The 9,518-nt window shown below is 53.9% G+C and overlaps 1 protein-coding gene across 1 annotated transcript; it reads left to right on the forward strand.

Annotated features, from left to right (window-relative positions):
- The first annotated feature begins 954 nt into the window (after positions 1 to 954).
- On the forward strand, positions 955 to 7,011 carry TBC1D20 (TBC1 domain family, member 20). Its single transcript, XM_009069829.1, has 7 exons — positions 955 to 1,054; positions 2,189 to 2,272; positions 3,719 to 3,905; positions 4,692 to 4,793; positions 5,628 to 5,769; positions 6,443 to 6,627; positions 6,756 to 7,011. The coding sequence occupies exons 1-7, from the start codon at positions 955 to 957 to the stop codon at positions 7,009 to 7,011; spliced, it is 1,056 nt and encodes a 351-aa protein (XP_009068077.1).
- The last annotated feature ends 2,507 nt before the right edge of the window (positions 7,012 to 9,518 follow it).

Raw genomic sequence — 9,518 nt, forward strand, 5'->3', positions numbered from 1 at the left:
GCTGGGAACCCCCCCGGTTGGGGGTTTCGGTCGCTCTTGGCTGCCTCATTCCTTCCTCACATGAGTCTGCGGTGACAAATTCCACCATGTGGTGTGAAACTGTGTCCCTTCTCCGCTCTTTGGGAAGTGCTGTCATGTCCTGTAAGTGTGTCTAACCTAAGCACTGTGTGCTTTCTGTGTCACCCCCTTCCCTCCCTGCTCCCGAGTTCCTGTGCTCCTCAAAACAGTGGGAAGTGTTTCCTACTGGCTAAGCTGTGTGTGTACTGAGGGCTGGGAAGTTTGTTTAAAGGGAAGTCAATATGTGACTCGTTAACTCTGGTATAATGATGTCCTTTCTTGTGTCTGTTGCTGTCAGTGGAAATGCTCGGGGAGTCGGTGGGAACACGGTTTGCAAACAATTTCCTAACCATTTGAGAACACTTTCCTAAGTCCTGGTCTTAGGAAACACTTGACACCTGAGCTGGCAACCATGTCAGGGAGCAAACAGTTGCAGGATAGCTTTGCAGGGCTGTCCTGCACCCACATGGGCCTGTGACACCATGGGGAGGACAGGAGCTGAGAGCTCTGTCTGAGCAGTGGTGGTGACTCCATGTCAGGAGTAGCAGCTCCTGCCTCCCACACTGGGTTGGTAGGGAAGCAGTGGGGGTACCCTGTGGGCTGTGAAGTGCCCTCAATGCTGAGCTTGCAGAGATGAGGACACTTAGCTACTACCAGGGTCATCCCTATCCTATCCTGTCCTGGCAGGGCATGTGACAACTCTCCTGTGTCATGTCCCTTGTGCGTGTGACATTACTGAGTGATGATGCTGCTCACTCCTGCCATGTGCTGGCACTGCCTATCAGCTCACACCTCTCTGATCTCCTTGCAGACTTCGATGCTAAGAAGAAAAGAAAAGTGGCAGAAATCTACCAGGCTCTGAACAGTGACCCCATCGACGTGGCGGCGCTGAGGCGGATGGCAATCAGCGAGGGAGGACTCCTGACGGACGAGATCCGCTGCAAAGTGTGGCCAAAGCTGCTCAGTGTTAACACGGATGACCTGCCCCCTCTTCCAGGTATGGAACAGCCTGGACTCAGGTCCTTGAGAAGAGCAGCTCAGGGACCTTTGTCACTAGAGGGTGGATCTGTTTTCTGACCTGCCTTTTCCTGGTGTGTGGTGGTGTGTTTCCCACCAATCCCATGTGCAAAGAGGACTCACTGCAGCATGAACACTATGTTGTATGTAAATAGCAGGTTTGAAAATACAGAACTTCCTAAAACCAACACTTGTTGATTTTTTTAGGGACAGTGATGGAAATCACTTCACTGTGGGTGCAGTCAGTGTGGCCCTGAGTGTTAGGTGACACGTGTGAGTTCACCTGCAGCAGAAAGAATCAGTCTTAATTTGTGCTGCTCCCATGGAGAGGTGGCTGTGCTGAGCCCTGGCTTGGCCAAAACCCTTTCAAGGTGTCTCTCACAGGATGCAGTCATTGTGTGAAGCACATGTAGTGTTTAGTCAGAGCAGAATGAGGGAAAATGAGCTTCCCAATGAGGTACCTACATGGTTTTTAAACCTTAGCAATGCAGGAGCTTCAGGTCCTGTAGCTTTTACAGTCACTATCCCCAGGACAGGTTTTGTTGTTGTTCCTGGATCTGTGGCCATTTGGAAGTGTGCATCCCCCCACCTCAGTCAAGAACCAGGGCATGTTAGGTGACCAGAGCTGCTGGAAGACAACATTTAACTTCACATGATCACACAGACAGAATTTTCTGGCTCCCTGAACTTTTCTGGTTTAACTGTCTTAGCTAACCCTGGGTGGGGTTTTCTTCTGAATTGTTTCTGTTTAATAAATTATTCTTTGTGGTCTCCACAGCACAATTCCTGTGCTGCTGCTGAGTACTCTTTGAAATGCACAGCAAAACTGTGGAGCAGAGATGTTTCCAGGGATGCTGGGAGTGCTGTCAGTTTAAGCACTTTAACATGTGTTGTTTAAAGGAATAATTGTCTCCTTTGCTGTTAGTGTCAGAGTGTGAGGCACTGCCAGTGCAGGGCTGGTGTGTGACACGAAAAAGGGGATGTGTGATGGGGTGGGGTGTGTGTGCAGCCTCATCCCGCTGCCTTCAGCAGGGATCCTCCCAGTTGCCTCACCCTGCTCCCTTCCCAGTTCCTTTGCACTGCTCAGTGGTAATCCTATTCCTCTCTTCCTCAGCAGGGAAGGAGCTGCGAGAGGACAATAAGGATTACCAGCAAGTGTTACTGGACGTGCGGCGATCCCTGCGCCGCTTCCCGCCAGGTGAGGGGGAATTCTGCTCGTCCCACTCTGGGGGTGCAAGTCAATGCCATGGGGCTTCTCCTGGCTCAGCCCTCCCTGGGGGACTGCAGAAGGTGCCACTCCATTGCTCCAGGAGCCTGACTTCTAGAAAGCCTTTTCCTTGTGTGCTCACAGCAGCTGCATCATGCAGTGAAGCCCTTCAGCAGCTATCAGTTTCCTTCAGCTGCCTCTGCACAGCTGGGTCTATTGTGGGTCTTCCAGTGTTCCACTTCCCCTGCCCCACTGAGCCCCTCTGCCAGCAGGCTGGTACCAGGGAACAGTTGCAGCACAGAGAGGCTGGATCCTGTGCAGATCCTGTATGGATCCTGCATGCCCTCACCTGTTGAGATTAGGACAGATGGAGAGCTTGAGAAATGTGCCATTTGCTTGGGTTTATTTTAGTCCATGGTCTAGCTCAGGGGCAGGGAAAGCAGGTTTGCCAGTGCTTAGAACAATTCCTGGAGCAAAACAGTCTCCAAACCTGGTTCTTGCACCAAATTTAAAAGAACTGGGGCCATTTAGGAGCAAAACGGTTTTACAGTCATTCAGTTCTGATGGGAGGCTGATGCCTTGTTGTGTTATTTATAAAACACCGAATCCAGCAGCTCTCTGTGCAGAGCAGTCGTTATTTCTGGCCAGAATCTTCTTCCCCCACTTTCATTTTGTGTAAACAGTTGATTCACTCTGCTGTGTGCAGGCCCTGATTCCTGAAGGCTCTGCTCCTACGGATTTTTTTGCCCTTGAATGGCAGCCTCCTGCCTATTTTTAGCCGCATTAGTGAAGCAGAGGAAAAGGAGAACTTTGTCATTGCAGGATCTCCACTGGGACTCTCTGCTTGGCCTTTGGGCATTTTATCTGTTGACAGGGACTGCCAGAAACTGACTGCAGCTGTGCAGGGCAGGAACAATGTTTTCCCTGTGACGTCCTCTCCCTAAACACATGTTCTTAACAGGGGACCAACAGAAAGTTGTGCCAATGGAGGCCTCACAGCCTGATGCAGATGGCACAGTTTCTGTGAAAATGGGTCCTGTTGAATTTTATTCTAGAACTCCTGGGAAATTTAAAATGATTAAAATGTCCTCAGCAGTGTTGGATGTGCAGTGCAGTTTGCTCTTCACAGCACTGTACAAATACCTGCAAATCCTGCTCCCATCCTCCATGCAGCTTCCTCACAGGTAGAGGCACTGCAGCTCTGAAGATTAAACAACTCAACAACTGACCACCTTCCCCTGGGCCCAGCAGAGTTTTGGGAGACAGGATTAGAGCTTGGGATAGTTCTTTCTACCAGTTTTGCCTCCCTCCCTTGTGCACCATATCCCTCGGGGTTAGGTGGGTTGGTAAGTGCACAGGTGTTCTCCTTGCACACTGCATCCTGTGGCACTGGTAGGTGACACAGCTGTCCCACTCTGCCTGGTGCTGTCCCCACAGGGATGCCAGATGACCAGAGGGAAGGATTGCAGGAGGAGCTCATCGATATCATCCTCCACGTCCTGAAGCGCAACCCCCAGCTGCACTACTACCAGGGCTACCATGACATCGTGGTCACCTTCCTCCTGGTGGTGGGGGACAGGCTGGCCACAGCGCTGGTGGAAAAGCTCTCAACACATCATCTCAGGTACTCAGCAGGAGGAGAGGAGCCACCTGCATGTCCTCAGGCTCTGGGGGCACCTGTGAAGGTGGAGCTGGCCTGGAAGGGGAGCCCAGAAGGCAGAGCCTTAGGTTAAAACAGCTGCCTGTCATGCCCATACCCAGAGGGGTGCTGTGAGAGCAGCCTGACCACATGACAGCACGTGGCTTTGCAGGGAGCTGTGCCCAGGGGAAGGGATAATTGAAGGCTGTCAGTTAATTTGGAGCATCCGTTGGAGTTGGAAAAGCCAACGCACATGCATTATTCATGGTTCTGTGGCTGTAAGGGCCTCTCCAGGTCCTGGGAGCTGGCTCAGCACTGTGCCTCCCACTTGTCCTTGCACAGCCTGGGACAGCATAATCTGTGCTGCCCATGTCCTGAATCCACATCAAGTGACTCCCCTGTTTGTGCACTGAAATGAGAGCAAACCTCCAGCTGGGCAGTGTGTTTTTGAGGAACTCTCCCTCCTCTTCCAGACAGGGAGTCAGGTTTTTGGTGCTGGAAAGGCTTTATGTGCACTGCAGCAAAACAAGAAGTGTCAGCTGACAGCAGTGTGATGCTCTGGGTCTGGGTTCTGTGTGCAGGTCAACCCTGTGTGTCCCAGACAAGCAGGAAGGAGGCTGTCCCAAAGAGACAGAATTCCCTGGGGCCAGGGGCCTCCCTGCCAGCAAAGCTGTTTATTTCATGTACATTTATTTACCTTCTGCTGCCTCCCTGGAGGGAGAGCTCACTGATGTGGTTGTTTAACAAAGCTTCTTTTAAATCTTTCCTCAGGGATTTTATGGACCCAACGATGGATAATACCAAGCACATTTTAAATTACCTGATGCCCATCATAGACCAGGTGAACCCTGAGGTGCATGACTTCATGCAGAGGTATGCAGACGTTCCCTTGGAGCCTCCTGGCTCTCCCCTGACAGTTTTGGGTTACTGTTCACAGGGCTGGTAGGACCAGCACATCCCCAGCACCACAGTGGTTTACTTGACGAGTCAACAGCTGTCCCACAGCTGATGGTGACACTCCAAAGCCACGTGGCACTCCATTTCAGAGCAGGCTCAAACCTATACTGCCTGTCTGGAAGGGGTTTATGTGGTGCCATCTTCATCCCAGTGATCTGCAGTCCATATTGGGAAGGCTGGGCACAACCCCTTCACGTGTCTTGTGTGGCTGGTGGGACCTTGCTGCAGTTTGTTGCTAGTTCTGGGGATAATTCCCAGGTTTTGCATTAGGGACATACCAGTGTTGTCTGAGCAGATCAAAGCAGGAGCAGGAAGGTGAGTGGGAAGAGTCAGTCCAGAGCCATTTTTTGAGCAGATGTCTCTGTTATGTTTCATGGCCAGGATATCTTTGGGTACCAAGCCTGATTACAAACTCCCAGAGTTAATAAGCCCTTAGGATGGAAAGGAACCTATAAATCTGACTGTGCTGCAGGACCCTCATGCTAAGGAGCCAGACAGTGCCACGATATGTCACGCATTGTGTCCCCTGAAAGCAGAGCCTTTGGCCCTTCGTAGCCCCCACTGTTTGTGCCACGAGTCATGGCAGCACTTTCCTCTGGGGGTCAAAGGTGCAGTTCTGGCTCTGGACTGAGCTCAGTGCTCTGCTGACAGCTCCATCTCCCCTCCCAGGCAGGTGTTGCAGCACAGGGGTGGCCCAGGAGCATTTCAGCCCTGTTTCCAGGCTGACCTAACAGCACTTTCTCTCTGCAGTGCGGAGGTGGGAACCATCTTTGCCCTCAGCTGGTTGATCACCTGGTTTGGCCATGTTTTGTCTGACTTCCGGCACGTGGTGCGATTATATGACTTCTTCCTGGCTTGCCACCCGCTGATGCCCATTTATTTTGCTGCTGTGGTAGGTGTTGATGGAATAGTCACGGATTAACTGTGCCATTCTGAGGTGATGGGAGTTTGGGGCTGCAGAGAAGTGCTGACCCACCCAGTGCTGCTGCTGTCCCCAGCTCTGCAGGCCCCCAGTGATGTCCTTGGGGATGACAGAGGACCAGGGGATCCAGGGGAGCTTGGAGCAGCCTGGAGGGGTCCAGATGTGCAGGCTGTGCCAGTTCAGTGCCATGGAAACAGCTTGAAACTGTTTTCCTTTGCTTTCATGTGCTGGTCCTGCTTCTGGGCACATGCTGGGGTGCCTGGCTGGCTGGGGACAGCCCTGCACTGTGCTTCCCTTCCTCCTATAGGGGATCCAAAGAAATCTGTTTGAGGGCAAGTCATGCAGTCAAGCCCTGCTGAGGATCTGCCCACATCTCTGGCCTGCCAATAGCAGGCTCTGCTCAGCAGACAGACCTAACTGGCCTGAAAGAGGCTTTCCATGGCCTCAAGAGGCTCAGGAAGGGTTTGGCATTTCTATTCGCAGACAGTGAATGCTTCACTGCAGTGTGTCCCCTTGAGGGGAAGGTCTTTCAGCTGGAAGTGAAATGTTTTTCTCTTCTGGCTCTGAAACAAGTGCCAGTATGTGCCAAGGAGTTGTCCCCACTTCCCCCAGCTGTCCTCACTCCTCTCGCTCCTCTCTGCAGATCGTGCTGCACCGGGAGCAGGAAGTTCTGGACTGTGAGTGTGACATGGCCTCTGTCCACCACCTCCTGTCCCAGATCCCACAGGACCTTCCTTACGAGTCTCTGATCAGCAAAGCTGGGGACCTTTTTGTCCAGTTCCCACCATCTGAACTTGCCAAGGAGGCAGCTCAGCAGCAGGCTGAACGGTGAGTGCTGGGCAGCCCATGTGTTCCCTACATCCCCTTGCCATGTCTTGCTTCCTCATGGAGATCTCCTCCCTGGTTGGTCCCCGAGGCAAGCTGGGGTCACGCCTTGACTGTTGCTTCTCTTGCAGAACTGCGGCTTCCACGTTTAAGGACTTTGAGTTGGCATCAGTGCAGCAGAGACCAGACACTGTGTTGAGGCAGCGCTTCAGGGATCGGCTCCGAGGGGAGGAGCGGACAAAATCCATCTTGACAAAGCCCCGGACCAACCGCTTTGTCAAGCTGGCAGTGATGGGGCTGACAGTGGCCCTGGGAGCAGCTGCCCTGGCCGTGGTGAAGAGTGCACTGGAGTGGGCACCCAAGTTTGAACTGCAGATTTTCCCCTGAAGCCAGAGGAAGGGCCTTCCCTGTTGCCGTGTCCTTCCCTGGTGGGAGGGGCTGATGTGGAGGACCTGTCTGGAAATGACCTGTCTGAAGATTATTTTTTATTCTTGCTGCGTCCAGTGACGCTTTTGGCCTTTGTGACAGAGACTGAGGGAACCAGCCCAGCAGGATGGTTCCCCACACCGTGCTCACCTTGTTCCCCTCTCCCCGTGCAGGGGTGAGCAGACAGGCACTGCCACTGTCCCGTGAGGAACCGGAGGTACGGATGAGTCTGGCTGTTCAGGCTGTGCTCAGGTGACTGTACAAGGGGAGAGCTGTGTGTGGGCTGTGCTGGAATGTTCCTGCGTTCTCTACTGGAGAAAATTAGTGGGAGTGAGAGCAGATCCTCGCCTGGAGGAGGAGTGTGTCCCTGCAGGGTTTGGCCTGGGTGTGTGAGGGCAAAGGGTTGTTGCACTCCTGAGGAACAGGGCAGCCCTTTGGCTCCTCATTGCTCCACCATGCCCTGTCATCTGCCTTCAGCTTTGCCGGTGCTCCAGCCCTTCCCTGTCCTGTAGGCACCTCTGAGTAGAGCCAAACCTTTCACACATCCCCATCAGCACACCATGAGCTTCTCTCCAGTGTGTAGCACTCCCTGGCTCTTTGCTTCCTCATCTTTGCAGCCTGATCTGTTTATGGGAAGGAGGGCAGGGGACAGCACACTCCTTAGCTCAGCTCAGCATTCAGGCACTGCTACTCCTTCGCTGGCAGCACCGTGGTCGTATCTGGGGTCAGTGAGGTGAGACACGAGGTGTGTGCTGTCATGTGCCAGGTCACATCACCACAAGTCTTGGTGGCACTGTAAGCACCCATTGCAGACTTTAACAGCTCTGGAAGCAGGCAGTAACAGGGAGAAAGGCTTTTTCCACCTTGTGAAACACTGTACAGGACCATAAATCTGCCCCATGAGCTGATCAGGCTTCAGCATTGCCTCTGGGATAACACAATAAGGGGGTTTCCCAGAAAGGCCACCCTGACCCCTGCATAGCTCCCATCTCCCCACCAGCCCCATTGGCAGTCCAGTGCTCCCTGTCCTCCAAGCTAAGCAGCAAATCCTTCTAAACAACTTGGTGTCCCACTGAGACAAAGCCAATAGACACTCTATGCCTCTACCTCTCCCCCAAGCTGCTAAACCTCCCTCAAGTGCCCTTACCTGTCCCTCACAGCTCCCATCTGCTCCCTGTCATTGTTCTGTTGTGCCCAAAGCCATCTGTGCCGTGCCCTGGGGCTGTACACCTGAAAAGGAGGTGTTGGTTGAAGAGTTAGGGATTTTGGGACAGAGAAGAAAATTCATGCCCTGCAAAGGTCAGCACCCCCTGTCCCATCCCACTGCCTGTTGGTCTGTAACTGCCCCAGGCATGTTCTGGTTTGCCCTGTGGGCCCTTGCTCATGGAGGGGCTGTGCCTTTCTGGCCAGAGAGCAGGTGGGCAGTCATCATTCCTGACCTGTGTTCCCAGGAAGCTCTGAGCAGGGGAGTTCCCTTTGCCTCAGCAGGTGAAGTCCATAGTATGTGAATCTGCCCTTACCAAGCAGGGCAGCAAGACCTGTTCCCTCTTCTCCTCACTGGTGCCAGCAGCCACCAGTGCCCATGGACAGAGCCAGGGCTGCTCAGGGGGCTCCTCCTGGCGTGGCTGAAGGCAGAGCCCATTCCTGGCCCTTCGGCATCCCCCAGAGCAGCAGAGCAGAATGCAGGGCTGGGTCACTTAGCACTTTAGAAACAGGTGATGCCAGAGAGTGTGGTGACCTGGGGGTGCTGCTGAAGGGCCCAGGAGCCCTCTGTACACTGCCCAGAAGGAGGGGATGGCTAGAGCCCCACCAGAGGAGCCTCTGCAGCCCCCCAGCTCCCTGGCCATGATGCACTTTAGTTCTTGCGTTGTCCCTGGGGGAGGAAGGGCCTGGGAGGAGATGGTTGCTGCGGGTGCTTCAGTTACTCCGTACAAAGACTTACACACCCCCTGTAAATGCGGATTTCTACAAACCCTATAACTGTAAAATAAACAGTTACTAAACACACTTCCTGCCCTCCCCCAGGTCGGGGCTGCCAGATCTTCTCTCGTGGCACTCTGTGGCCCAGAGCTGGCACCTTCTCCATGGCAGCCAGGCCAGCTCTGCGTGGCCTCACACCCAGCATCCCCGTGGGAAGAGGAGCAGGAGTGGAGCCAAAGGGTGTGTGCATGCCCCGGTCACTGCTCTCCTTCCATCTGCCTCCCCTTGGGCAAATGCCAGGCCTTTTGTGTGCCACTGGCTCTCCGGGCTGTCCCCCCTTTTCAGCAGCCTGGGGGCTGTAAATAGCCTGACCTCCTGGCCCCCCTGCACCCCGGGCCGGGTGCCTGGCTGTGGGAGGAGATCCTGGGCATGGTGCCTGCTTCCCAGGGCACGCTCTGCTGAGCCGGGTGACGCAGCCACCTTGCCGGGCCGGGAGCAGGCTTGGCCGAGTGGCTCGAGGCTGGCGGCTGTGTTGGCTATTTTTAATT

This window comes from Acanthisitta chloris, unplaced genomic scaffold (genome assembly GCF_000695815.1).
Source record: "Acanthisitta chloris isolate BGI_N310 unplaced genomic scaffold, ASM69581v1 scaffold36772, whole genome shotgun sequence".
Classification (NCBI taxonomy): domain Eukaryota; kingdom Metazoa; phylum Chordata; class Aves; order Passeriformes; family Acanthisittidae; genus Acanthisitta; species Acanthisitta chloris.

What these genes read in the sequence shown, in the direction of transcription:
- TBC1D20 (XM_009069829.1), top strand. Translation starts at nt 955, where the DNA reads ATGGCAATCAGCGAGGGAGGACTCCTGACGGACGAGATCCGCTGCAAA. An exon ending in CTCTCAACACATCATCTCAG is followed by an intron (nt 3,906 to 4,691) that starts GTACTCAGCAGG and finishes ATCTTTCCTCAG; the next exon opens with GGATTTTATGGACCCAACGA. An exon ending in GCTCAGCAGCAGGCTGAACG is followed by an intron (nt 6,628 to 6,755) that starts GTGAGTGCTGGG and finishes CTTCTCTTGCAG; the next exon opens with AACTGCGGCTTCCACGTTTA.